The sequence below is a fragment of the Peromyscus californicus genome, unplaced genomic scaffold (assembly GCF_007827085.1).
Source record: "Peromyscus californicus insignis strain IS unplaced genomic scaffold, ASM782708v3 Scaffold_18__1_contigs__length_77618521, whole genome shotgun sequence".
Taxonomy (NCBI): Eukaryota; Metazoa; Chordata; class Mammalia; order Rodentia; family Cricetidae; genus Peromyscus; species Peromyscus californicus.
In genome coordinates this window covers 44447268-44460420 of record NW_026294480.1, presented here as the reverse complement: position 1 = coordinate 44460420, position 13153 = coordinate 44447268, and the positions used below count along the sequence as shown (strand labels likewise).

Below are 13153 nucleotides of genomic sequence, written 5' to 3'. Positions count from 1 at the left end.
TAACAGAAGTGGGTAGAGATTTTTCTCTTTTCCAAGTGTCCTTCTGACCCAATCATTAGGGGTGGACCAAGGAACAGAGACCAAGTAACCAAGAGATCCTTGAGGATGCATAGCTATCCTGTCACTCACAGCCATCAGAATACTCTTCTCATGATAATAAAGGTGGGGGACAGGGTGGGAGTCTTGTCATACATTAGGCTTTCAGAAAACATTTGTTGAATAGATGAGCTAATTAGATAAAATGTGTTTTTCTTGGATATAATAAATAGGATTTGTAGTTGGGAGTTTTTTTTTCCTGTCCTGCCTGGCCTGTGGTCAAGACAAATCAAGATCTCTTACCCGCCGGTCCTGCAGCCGCTCAGACGCAAATAAACACATACAGGCTAATATTATTTAAAACTGCTCGGCCATTAGCTCAGTCTACCACTGACTAGCTCTTACACTTAAACTCAGCCCATTTCTGTTAATCTATATGTTGCCACGTGTTCCGTGGCTTTACCTGTGTGCCTGTTACATGCTGCTCCCTGGACGGCGGGCTGGAGTCCCCTGACTCAGCCTTCCTCTTCCCAGAATTCTCTTCTTTGCTTGTCCCGCCTATACTATACTTCCTGCCTGGCTACTGGTCAATCAGCATTTTATTTATCAATCAATCAGAACAACACATTCACAGCATACAGAAAGACATCCCCAGCAAGGATTACTAAGTTACTTGCCAAAAAAGAAAAAAAGAAAAACCTCTTCACTCTGTGTTTAAAAGTAGTCTTTATTCTCATTATGAATGTTGCTAATTCTAAGATGAGATCAATTATCCAGTTATGCTGGTATTTTCATTCTTTATGAGCTCAGAATGCACCTTAAGTTCCCCACTGAACCTATATGAAGCGACAGATGTGTTATTCATCTGGGTTGTGATGATCACATTATAACACAAGCATATCAATATCACATTATAGAATTTAAATAGATTTTACTTGTCAAACATATGTCAATATAGCCAAAAAAAATTTCAGAACAAATTGCATGGGACTTTTGCACTCAAACCTGCCATGATATAGTGACCAACCAAAAACTGGATGTTTGGTATAAAAATATGCAGAAAATTTAATTTGTTTAGTAATAACTTCACACCGGGTAATGTTACATTAACATTATGAAAACTATTCAAATTACTTTAATAAATAATTATATAATCTCTCTAAATAGCTGTGGGCCAACTTTTAAACATCAGACACCATTTTAACACAAACCACCTTGCTGCTAATTTTGGAACAATTTTATAATAATTTGTACAGTCATAAGGATACTGGTAACTCATGAACTATAAAAAGCTTTATTGTATAATTATAGATTCTGAAGTCATAGCGGTCTCTAATATAAAATTCCTTAGGTATTATCACTGACTATAAACAAACGGGATCTACTTTTAAGCTGTTTAAATCATGATTTATTTAGTTTCATTTTTAAGTTACATAAAATATATATCAAAACAGATGACTTTCTAATCCTGCCAAATTTTTCTAATACATGCCTGACAATGATGCTGTCAATACACTGTGAGACAGGGGTTCTTCCTGGGACAGCTGACCATAAAAGGAAGGCCACAACTCATCATGAGCTGGCTACAATTAGGAGTAAGGCACAGCAGGATGGTCGAGCAGACACCTTATCTCATATTTAAATTAAGCCATTTCTTCCCATCTTCAGTTCCTAGGCAGCCCCTCATCCCACACACTCATGCATTCTGCTTTTCCTCCACTTATGTGACCTAAGAGATGGTTTACCACGTTCAAGACTTGGTGCACCAAAAATGAAGGGACTAATCACCAGCTGCCCAGAAGCATTCTTTGTTTCTTTTCCAAGATGATGCTGATTCTTCGTAGATTTCCTGAAAAACAGAACCACCGCAGGTATTCAAAATGAGAGAACTAAACACACTTGAACAAGTCAGGCAAGTGAACAGCACACCTGCTTCTACCACCCACCCCTTTTAACCATCGAAGCGACACTTCCCTGAGGCACTAAGAGCACAAACATGGATGACAGGCCAGAAGTTGTAACAAGACAAGATGCAACGACAGAAAAGAATAAACAGTTCCATCTGGGCCACCCGCACCCCTTCATCTCTACTTTCATTTACCAAGAGTTATTAAGTTATGTACGAGAACATGGAAAGTCTTTAGCTTTAAACCTCTTTTCTTTCCAAACTCACCTACTTGGACATTTCTAAGATGAGGTGTGGACTGGATTTCCATCAGCTATGAAGTTCCATGAGTAGCTGGGAAGTGTTGGAACAGGCCTGCACTGCAGTCCACTGTGACCTCTGTGCAGGACCCTCTACCTGCCCACAGGACCCTCTACCTGCCTGCAGGATCCTCTACCTGCTGCAGCCCCCTTGCCTGTGTCTCAGATGCCCTTCAAGTGTGAGCCAGGCAAAGAATCAGACTGGAACTCAGACAACTGAACAGGAAGAGGAAAAACACTGCCTCTTCCACACCAGCCAGATTTCATTTCTACAGTGAGAGAAATCCAGATTCAATTGCCCTTAAATTCATTCCTGTAGTTTTCACCTCTAAGACCCATCTCTTCTTCTTCTTCTCTCTCTCTCTCTCTCTCTCTCTCCTTTGTTGTTTGTTTCTCAAGACAGGGTTTCTCTGTGTAGTTTTGGTGCCTGCCCTGGATCTCTCTCTGTAGACCAGGCTGGCCTCGAACTCACAGAGATCCGCCTGTCTCTGCCTCCCGAGCGCTGGGATTAAAGGCGTGTGCCACCACTGCCCAGCTCCTTTCTCTCATCTTCCCTTCCCCTAACCTCTTCTTATCCTCTCCCTCTCTCTCTCTCTCCCTTTCTCCCTCTCCCTCTAACTTTCTCTCCCTCTCACTTTTTCTCCCTCTCCCTCTCCCTCTCCTTCTCCCTCTCCCTCTTCCTCTCCCTCTCCCCCACCCTCTCTCTCTCTCTTTCATCTCTACTAAGTTGCTGAACTGTTTTTTCTGGCTTGTCTCCGTTTCCTCCCAACAGCGATTTTATATCCTTGGACTGAAAGATCTGCCCTGCATGTCTGGGCCGGGTCACTAATGTCTTGTCTGCTCTTGGATGGGGTCTGGGTTCCCTGCTCTACTCCATCGCCTCTGAGCACCGTACTTTTCCACACTTTTCCACACTTTGCCCCTCCCCTACAGACCACGGAGAGCAAATACAAAGTTCAACTAGTCCCTGAAGCATAAACTAGGGGTACGTGCCCGCTCTTGCCTCTCGCTCTCAGTTGCAGGGCTAGCCCCCATCTGCTGTCTTAACTGTCTGTCCTCTCCTCTCTAGTGAAGAAAGCTACCTTTGCCATATGGCTTGAAGCTCATCTGGAGTGCTCTCAACTCCCCACCCTTGTGCAGGCTTGCCTCCATTCTCTCAGAATCATGAGGTCTTTACACACACCCTATCCTGCAATCCCAAAGGAGTTCCTAAACTCCTTAGCCCACGGAGAGGATCAGATTTTACCCAGACCCTGGATCAGTGTCCCACCTGATCATCTTTCCCACTGACTGAGGCCAACCATTCCTTTGAGGATAGTCCTGGCCCTGTGTGGCTCTTCTGATCCTGTGTGCTGGCAACTTGTTCCTTGGCTTTGGGAACAGCCATACTGCTGCGGACAACTCGGGAATTCTCGACTCAGATGCAGAAGTAAACATTTCTAGGATTTCCAAGTGCAGAACTGTCTGTTCAATGCTGCTACATTCTGGGGGGGGGAGGGGAGGGGGAGGGGGGCGTGGGCGGGGTGGGGGGAGGTGTCCCTTCAGAATGCTCCATTTAACCAGAGAATTACTCATTCTTGTTTAGCTTGACTTATTGGCAGAAAACACAACAGAATGGCCTATCAATGTTTTTATTTTATATATACATACACACACACACACACATATATATATATACATGGGGATGGGGTCTATGTAGGCTAGGACAGAATAAAGCTTGTGATTCCACCACACTGCTGGAAATGTAGATATGCAACAGCATGCCTTGTTCCTATTCGTTTTCTAATCCACCCATTGACATTTTCTCAGACACACTCTCCACCCTGAGAAAAGAACCACTAGATAAAAGCTCTTTTGCTTTAGGGGGTTTCTCCTTCAGCCAAAGACTAAGCAGCTAACATTATTCTCACTTTCCAGAGAATGAGCTCTAGTGGAGTAGAGTCCTAACTGAAGGGAGATTACCCTATGAACTGCAGCAAGCGTGCGGACTAGAAATTCTAACTGCCAGCACTCACGGAGGCCTTCTCTACACCATGCATTCCTTGGGGCATAGATTCTTTTATGCTTGAACTTGGAAAACAGCCACGACATAAATGCACTATGTCGGATAAGGAACACAAGCGTCTAGAGGTATGCAAGGCACAGGAAGCCAAATTATGAAAGGACTCTTAAGCACGTCCTTTATCTAAGCATCAACTCGGGTCCACACGGCAAAGTGAGGTGCTTTCTTCACTCACCTTTTTCCATATGGGCACCTTGGCTTTTAAAGAGTCGATGGCATAGCTCACAGCTTCGAGGGACGCGGCTCTGTGAGCCGAGGACACAGCAATAACTGTGCTGGCTTCTGTCACAGGAACCAAACTTTAACAAGATGATGATGAAAAATTACCATTATTTCTTAATTCACACATGAAATAAACCACCAAGGGGGTGGGAAAATCTGTATATATATGTTAGAATTATAATGTCATTCTATTGCATTTAAATGTCTAGGCTAACTAGAAAATGAAAATTCATGCCAGTTATAGTCAGTGGAAGTGAGCGTCTATCCATAAACCTTCTTTGATGGGGACTAAGAAGAAAAGGTCCTCTCCCTAATCCAGTGGTTTTGCTACTGTTGTGAATTGCAATGTAAATATCTGTGTTTTCCAATGGTCTTAGGCGACCCCCATGAAAGGGTCATTAGACTCACAAAGGGGTCAGGACCCACTGGTTGAGAACCACTGCTCTAATTCCAGCCATCTAACTCAAACAAAGTACAGTGTAAGATGGTATGTAAAGACTACAGTGACCACATACACTTAACATACAATTAAAAATAATAAATATCAATTAATCTTGAGCAACAGGATCAGCAACACCCAGTACCATTACCAGTTAGTAATAAAATTATAGCTAATAACAAAATAATGACAGACGTCTTAATTGCTGGCTTCTTTGAAAATCCTGGAATGCCGTTCTTTCTGGTGGTATGAAAAATGAACTGTTTTTAATAGCTTCAGATCTGTAGCCAACTTTCAACATGCACTAAGCCCAGAGGCCAGAACAACTGTCTAAAGGCATCGGGGATTTAAGCAGACATTCCCACAGGCACTCGGGCCAGGACCTGAAGGTCTTGGTTAAATTTCACTAGAGCAAAAGAGGGAAGGAGGCATCCAAAGCTCCAATCCAGCAAGCAGCCAAGGCAGATGCTGAGAGCCCTCTCCACAGTCCTCGGGCTAAAGCGCAAGCTTTCCGTTCTTGGCAGACGGAGTCGGAGTCAGTATCAATATACAGACAGAAAGCAACCAAATTCAACGTTCAAAAGATAAAGAAATCCTACCCAAGTCGATGGAACACCGCTATGTGTCGGACTGGCCATTTCTGCCTAATGTCATTACAAATTTTTCTGATTTCATTTTCTGCCATCGGTATATATGCTTCATATTCTAAACTAGTAACTTTTTTGCCTTCAAAGTTATTTCTTGTAGTCCCTAAAAAAAAAGAACAAAATCACACAATGAAAATAAGAATTTTTCCTATAACAGAAATACTTCATTCATAGAATGTTTTCTAAGGATTGTTTTTAACTTACAAACAAGTATTGCACATTTCTCTAAAACCTATTTTTAATTTTCTACAAGAAAAATTTCACTAGGAGAACAAAAGACAATTATCTCCAAGATGATCAGAAAATAATATTTAAGCAAGCTCCCTGAAAGCATTCATATGCCAAAAAAAGTTGTATTGCTCTTCTTACCAACAGTGTTTCACGCTTAAAAGGAAAATATCTGTATTTCCAGTATTAGCAACAGATACATTTTTTACCTCAGTATTTGGAAAGTACAAAATTTCTCTCTTAGCATTGACTTTTATCATGCCTTTATTATCCCTGTAATTTAATAAGGCTTGTTAATCAAAAAGTAACTAAGATAAAACTAAAACTGAAAGTTTCTGTCCACTTCCATGGGCAATCTTGGTTTGCCACTCAGCACTATGCATCCTTTGACTGTGGACACTGACATGGAAGGCACTCTGCATCCTGTGACTGTGGACACTAACATGGAAGGCACTCTGCATCCTGTGACTGTGGACACTAACGTGGAAGGCACTCTGTGTCCTGTGACTGTGGACACTAACATGGAAGGCACTCTGCATTCTGTGACTGTGGACACTGACATGGAAGGCACTCTGCATCCTGTGACTGTGGACACTGACATGGAAGGCACTCTGCATCCTCTGACTGTGGACACTAACATGGAAGGCACTCTGCATCCTGTGACTGTGGACACTAACGTGGAAGGCACTCTGCATTCTGTGACTCTGGACACTAACGTGGAAGGCACTCACCAGTTTCTAGGCAGAAAGAGAGCAGCTCACACACTCACCCACAAAGAGTGACACCGCACCACACAGCGGGGAGATCACCAACTGTGAGACTTCATCCACTGAGAGCTGCTTGTCAGTGAACTGTATTATGTCTTTAGGCTTCTCTTCAACCTCATCCACCTCTTTCCTAGAAAGAAGACGTGAACAGTCCTCAGCGAGAGTGTCAGAAATAACACATTCCACTTTCATGCTGTTTCCATGTCCACTTTTGCTCTATAGGTAGAAGAGGAGGATTTGATTTGAGTGATGAGTCTAAAGTTTTAACCAACAGTTACAACTATTACTATCCCTCATGAGTCTACAGGAATTCTACAAGTGTGCCAATATACACCAAGAATGTAACTATTGTTCATCTCTCTCAGCACGATCCAATTGAGGGACCACCACTTTCATCTGTACGTATGTCAACACTAACAACTACGGAACCCAGCCCCACACCACCTTGATCAGCACTAACCATCCAGTAACCTAGCCCCACACCTACAACATCACTAACCACTCTGTAACCAAGCCCCACACCTAGAATCCCTTTTCCTTTTATTCAAGCAAGAGATGGAAAAAGAGAAGAAATGATGATTCCATAGGAACAAGGGGCCCTTCACAATCTGGCTCAAGCCATGGAGGAAAGAAGGTACCACCTGTGACCGACTATCGAGGTACTGTGGACAGTCTTCTTTAGTTTTTCATTTATCCATCAAACAGTAGTATGCAACGCCATCTGTTTATACTGCGCTGGGTAGTTTTATGTCAACTTGACACAGCTAGAGTTATCTGGGAAGAAGAAACGTCAATCTTCCCCACCAAACTGGCTGCAGGTAAGCCTGGGGGGTGGGCAATTTCCTTGATTGATGTGGGAGGGCCCAGCTCACTGTGGCGAGGCGCCACCCTGAGGCTAATGGTCCTAGGTCCTCTAAGAAAATAGTCAAAGCAAGGTATGACAAGCAAGCCATGAGGAACAATCTAGGAAGCAGCATGCATTTCTCCACGGCTTCTGTTTCAGCTCCAGCCTTGAGTTCCTGCCCTGACTTCCCTCAGCCATGGAGTACAACCTGACATTGTACGCAGACGTCAACTCTTTGGTTCCCAACTTGCTTTTGGTCATGGTGTTTTACCACAGGAATAGAAATCCTAAGACAAATGACTAAGGGCTGGAGACTACCCTAGGAACTGGTCTGTGGGGAACAAAAGCACAGACTCCTGACCTCAGAGTGCTCATATCTGTATAGGAGAAACAAACCAACGAAGAACCACAGGTTCTGGAAGATGATTCAGCAGGTGCAGATATGTGTCGCCAAGCCTAACTACCAAGTTTCAAGCTCAGGACATACATGGTGGAAGGAAAGGATCAACTCCTACAAGTTGTCCTCCAACCTCCACATGCTCCATGTGGCATGTGTCCATTCACACACACACACACACACACACACACACACACACACACACAGAGGAATCACAAACCTACCACATTCAGCTAACTTAATAGAAATAAACGAGTTTCTGAAACAGGTCTCAGAGACTGTTGCAGATAAAGGGATCCCAAAGGTCTCTCGAAAGAAGTAATGTTCAAAGTTGACCCCTGAAAGATAAGACATGACCACAGGAAGAAACAGGAACAGGGTGTAGTTGATGAAAGGGAGTGGCAAAGGTCCAGACTTGGGAACAACAAAGAATATGATGTGCTAAGAAGCACCGGAGTAAAAAGGAGAGAGGCAGCCTGGGGCCGGCCAGGTAAGAGGACTTTATACTATATGTTATGAGAAGCATAATTAGAAATTCTGTGACAGTTCATCTGATTAGAAAAATGAAAGAAGGCTCAGAGAAGTTATTAAAGACAGGTTCAAAGTGCTGAGACTCTAAGAAGTCTTAATTCAGTGTTTGTTTCTCTTATCAAACTTTAAAAAAAAAAAAAAGGCATCTGACTGGCAGCATTTCCAACATTCTCTCCATGCTATCTGAGGTACTTAGATCCTTTACACCAGTGGTTCTCAGCCTTCCTAACTGCAGCTCTTTAATACACATCCTCATGCTGCAGTGACCCCCAACCATGAAATTACTCAGTTGCTATTTTATACCTGTAATTTTACTTCTGTTATGAACCAATGTAAACATCTGATATGCAGGGCATCTGATATGTGACCCCTGTGAAAGGATCATTCATCCCCCCCCAAGGAGGTCATGACCCACATGTTGAGAACCACTGCTTTATACCCCCCTTTTTTTTCTGATAGCACAGAACCCAAATAGGTCACCTATGTGCCTCCAACCATACTGAGTCCCCATACCTCTGATTGTATAAGACTACTCAAACATAACTTGCAGGTTCTAAAATTGGCTGAGATACATCACTCAAACACAATACAATGCTATTAGCAATCTTTCATACCTATCTGAATAGCTGCAAGTACACACACAGGCTTTTAAAAGTAGAACTCCCTGAGATTACCTTGGTGATATGCTGATCAGAATGTCCACATGAAACTAAGATCCATGTCTAACAGGGTATCCTAGCGTGTCCAGACAGCAGGCCTGAGACAGATTCCCCAAGAGTGGACATGTTGGCATCTGCTATACAGCTTTCCAGGAAAGTGAGGAAGAGAAAAACAGGTGCCCTTGGCTTGTCTTTAATGGGACCAACCCTTTGCCTCTGTGTAGGATGTTTACTGTTGTTTTAGTGGGGAAAAAAAATCCTATCAATTTTCTTTAATCTATAGCTTAAAGAGTTTCTAATCAAGAATAATTTAGATTGCAGTTCATTTATTCTTCAGCTGACAATAAAATAAGCTGTTTTGACTCGGTCCCTAAGCTTGATGCTCCCAAACTACCCTGAAGAATGGTTCTACGCTTCCCACTCCACTGTGAGCTAAGTTGCCTTGGAGCTGCACACTGCCGTGCAGCTGAAAAGCTGTGCCTCTGTACTGGCCAATGGTGGACTGTCTTGTCAGGGACACTGACCAATGAACTTCCTACTTGCATAATTTCTTTATGTCTGAGGAAGCCGGGATCGGGTCGGAGCAACCACATGTGTTACAAAGTAAATCAAATTTGGGTTCTGCCACTGTGACCTAAAGCCATATTTCAACCATGTGACCAAAGGTTTTGTGTGTATGTGCACGTATGTGTGTGTATTCATTACCTGAACAGCATGTACGTTTGGGTGAAGGTCAAATGTCAACACTGGTGTCTTCCTCCACCACCTTTTACCTTAGTTTCTGAAACTAAGTCTCTTACTCAGTCTGGAGCTCACTGGCCTGCACACTCCAGGGATTCATCTGCCTCTGCCTTCCAGAGCTGGGATAAATGTGTATGCCGCCCCATCTGCCTTCCACAGGGTGCTAGGTCTCCAACCCAAGTCTTCAGGTTCGCAAAAGCACTTTACAGACCGAGTCACCTCCCCAGCCCCCAAAGATGAGAGTTGATTTTTTTTTCATTTTGAATTCTCTGAATTTGTTTCCCCACCATCAAAATACAAGCATAATAAGACCTCAGTAAGAAATGTTAAACGAATATAAGGGACACATCACATTGACATTAAACTGCTTACCATAGAGGTGATGGAAGATGGTAGAGAGTGTCCATCAATACCTACCATCAATACAGTTACCCCAGTTGCTGCCATATCAGTAAAGGACTGGTACAGACAGACTCACAAAGAATATATAGTATCAGCGAACCATATACAAGTTGTCATGTGTAGGATCTTTCACCACAAGACTGGCTGAAAAAAAAAAAAAAGAAGAAATACCACATACCTAGATAGCTCCGATGTACTATCCTCCGCTAATTGGGGGGATAATGGCAATTTCATCTCCGGGCTGAAGCAGGAGTTGCTGATCTCCAAGCTCGACATACTCTTGACGAACAGCAAATATCACCTGATTTCTAACATCAGCCAATCTGAAAGAGAAACAGTCTGATGAGAAGTTGCCAAGTCAGCTGCATCTCCCATCTCCTCAGCTGCACTAAGGAACTCATATCACTCACAAGGTATTAATCTCATTCTCATTCTGTAGAGGGCATACCCCCTCGAAGAACATACTTGATTACAAAGGTATGTTAGGTTGCTATCTGCTGAAAAGCTGAGTGTTTGGGGTGCGGGGAGTGGGGAGAGAAACAAATACCCCCAAACTAGACAGGAGCCAATATTCAAAACTTTAGGCAAACAAAACAAAAGCAAAAAAACCCTTCATAATCAGAACACGGCCTTTTCACAGGCCGAAGTGTAGATAGATGTGTAGTAAGTCTAGCTGAGAGGTCTCCCACAAGTACAGCTATGTTACTCCAGGTAAGTAAAACAGTACAAAAGGACAAAGGTCTTGCCAGCTCTTCACTAAAAGTAAAAGCAATCTGAAAGACAGACTCCTAGTCAGGGAGACGTATTTCCCGCTGAGCACACAGTGCAGCGTCTTCCCACAGAGCACTGAGTTCTGGGTTAACCCTCTCTGGGCAGGCAGAGCAGCACTATTGGTATTCCTGGAACATTTTCAAATAAATCCCTTCTGTATTTCATCCCAGAAGGGCTTGAGGTAAAGACGAAGACAGTTACATTTCAGACTTTCAGAGACCAGGAGGAAATTTTTCAAATATCATAAAACCCAAGCACAGCAGTGTGTGGGGTTTGTTATACTTCTTTTTTTCTTAATCTCAGAAAATTTTGAGTATGCTAAAGAAAAGGAACAGGAATGTTTACAGTGAACGTTTTTAACTGCATCTTGTTATAAAAGGCAGAACTTACATTTTGTGTCTTAGAAATTACAAAAATGACTGTAGATTATATAAACGTGTCTAGGGGTATCCACGTTACTATGTCTCTTTTAGTAAATGACCTCCAATGTTCCTTGTGGCACTTGAACATTTCTAAACACCAGAGTTTTAAGATTTCAAGAGAAATACAACTAGTACTCTCACGCTACAAGACACACTCACATACACACACATATAATTTACACACTTTAAAAACACTAAAGGGTCCATTATATATGCATTCTACAACTTTAACTACCCAGGGTGTAGGGTCTCTATCTCCTTCCACAGCTGAACCGCTTTGATTTCCTGCGGCACAGAAATGGTCTCTGAACGAACTCCGGTTATTTCGGCACTTTTTGCAAAATACAACACTTCAATCTGAAACGAGAAAGGATGCTTTAAACAACTCGCACTGAGAAATGTAATTGCCCATAAAACTCCAACACTGCCACAGATTCATATCTGAGACAAAAGTTTTAAACTCAGTTCTGATTTCTGCATACTTTTTAAACCTGTCAGAAACCTGTGTGGCCCCAGTCAATCCTGGGACACTTCCTTAGAAAACATGGGTAAGTCTGACTTCAACTGACATAGAATTGACTCTTCCATACATCCTAAAGCAGTGAGCACAGGTCTGGGTCAGGAAGTGAATTACACAAGTAAAATAAATTGCTCAAACAGCAAAGGCCTAGCTTTCATTTCACGGTGGTCAAGTGACCTTTGATTCAAGTTACACAACACACAAAACGTGACATGCAGCAAAGCAAATGGGCTTGAATTACTGGATAAACTGGTACTTCCTAGGCCAAACAGCCTGGGAACTAAGGAACCTGTGTGCAATCAGCCTGGGAACCAAGGAACCTGACCATGCAAAACGGCTTACTTGTCATTCAGTACAACTTAGGTCTCTACGCAATAATCACGGGGTCCTGCAAATTATCCAGGGCCTGTCAACCCATAGGGGACGCACATATCCTCGCAGTAATTCTTAATTTGGTGCGTTTTAAGAAGTGTGTCTCTGTCGAAATGAATCCATCAGGAACGGCAGTTAAACAAAAAGGTCTAGAAGCCTTCAGAAGGGAGTCGGTCATGCAGGCCACGACCTGGACACCAGAGTTCAGGGACAGAACTTGACTTTCAGTGAGCTGCAGGCTCAAGGCGCGGAGCCAGGGACGGGATGGGAAGGAAGGGCCTCCCGAGCAGGACCGAGCCTGTGGTGGAGCCCTGAGCCTGGGCTAGCTCGCCCGCGCGTACCAGCTCTTACCTGGCACCGTGGAACCATCCCGCTACACACCGGGGACCCTGCCTACCATCGCAGAGGCTCAGGATGACTCAAGGCGCACGCGCGGCCAGATGCTCGCCCCGCTCTCTCTGGGCGTGTGGACACTACGCATGTGCACACTTTCGCTCCGCCCCGCCCCGGTTTGGGCAGCCACAGACGTTCTCAGCTGCAGTTCCCTTTGCGTTTGGGTCTCCGATCTGCAAGCAGGTCAGCTGGTAATCTGGCGGGGCGGTCCTCCCGGCCCCGCCTGGGCGATCCCTCCCTCCAGTGTGGGATTCGGATTCTTATCCCAGCGTGGGGACCGTATCGGACCGACAGACGCTTTGGTAGTTTCTGAGTCAGCAACTCCATCCAGGCTTCATAGCCGCAAGTCTCTGTCGCAGGGGTTCTTGGATTTAAGCGGCCTTTGCTCAGCGCTCGGTCCTGAGCAGAAGACTCATAAAGATGAAGGGTAACTGTGTTCCAAGGGTAATCCGAGAAGAAACCATACATTTTATGACAGTGGAAGGGAGCGTGGCT

At 43.8% G+C, this 13153-nt stretch overlaps 1 protein-coding gene across 1 annotated transcript; it reads right to left on the bottom strand.

Annotated features, from left to right (window-relative positions):
* Positions 1 to 743: 743 nt before the first annotated feature.
* Positions 744 to 11724, bottom strand: Mocs2 (molybdenum cofactor synthesis 2). Its single transcript, XM_052743313.1, has 6 exons — positions 11609 to 11724; positions 10359 to 10503; positions 6609 to 6736; positions 5564 to 5714; positions 4479 to 4602; positions 744 to 1885 (listed from the first exon to the last, which is right to left on the bottom strand). Exons 2-6 carry the CDS (start codon positions 10454 to 10456, stop codon positions 1817 to 1819), a joined length of 570 nt encoding a protein of 189 aa, XP_052599273.1. The 5' UTR covers positions 10457 to 10503; positions 11609 to 11724; the 3' UTR covers positions 744 to 1816.
* Positions 11725 to 13153: the final 1429 nt, after the last annotated feature.

Coding starts and splice junctions, on each gene's coding strand:
- Mocs2 (XM_052743313.1), bottom strand. CDS start 10,456: ATGTCGAGCTTGGAGATCAGCAACTCCTGCTTCAGCCCGGAGATGAAA. Junction 4,603..5,563: donor GCGGTGTTCCATCGACTTGG/GTAGGATTTCTT, acceptor ATCTTGTTAAAG/TTTGGTTCCTGTGACAGAAG. Junction 1,886..4,478: donor AGGTGCCCATATGGAAAAAG/GTGAGTGAAGAA, acceptor TCTGTTTTTCAG/GAAATCTACGAAGAATCAGC.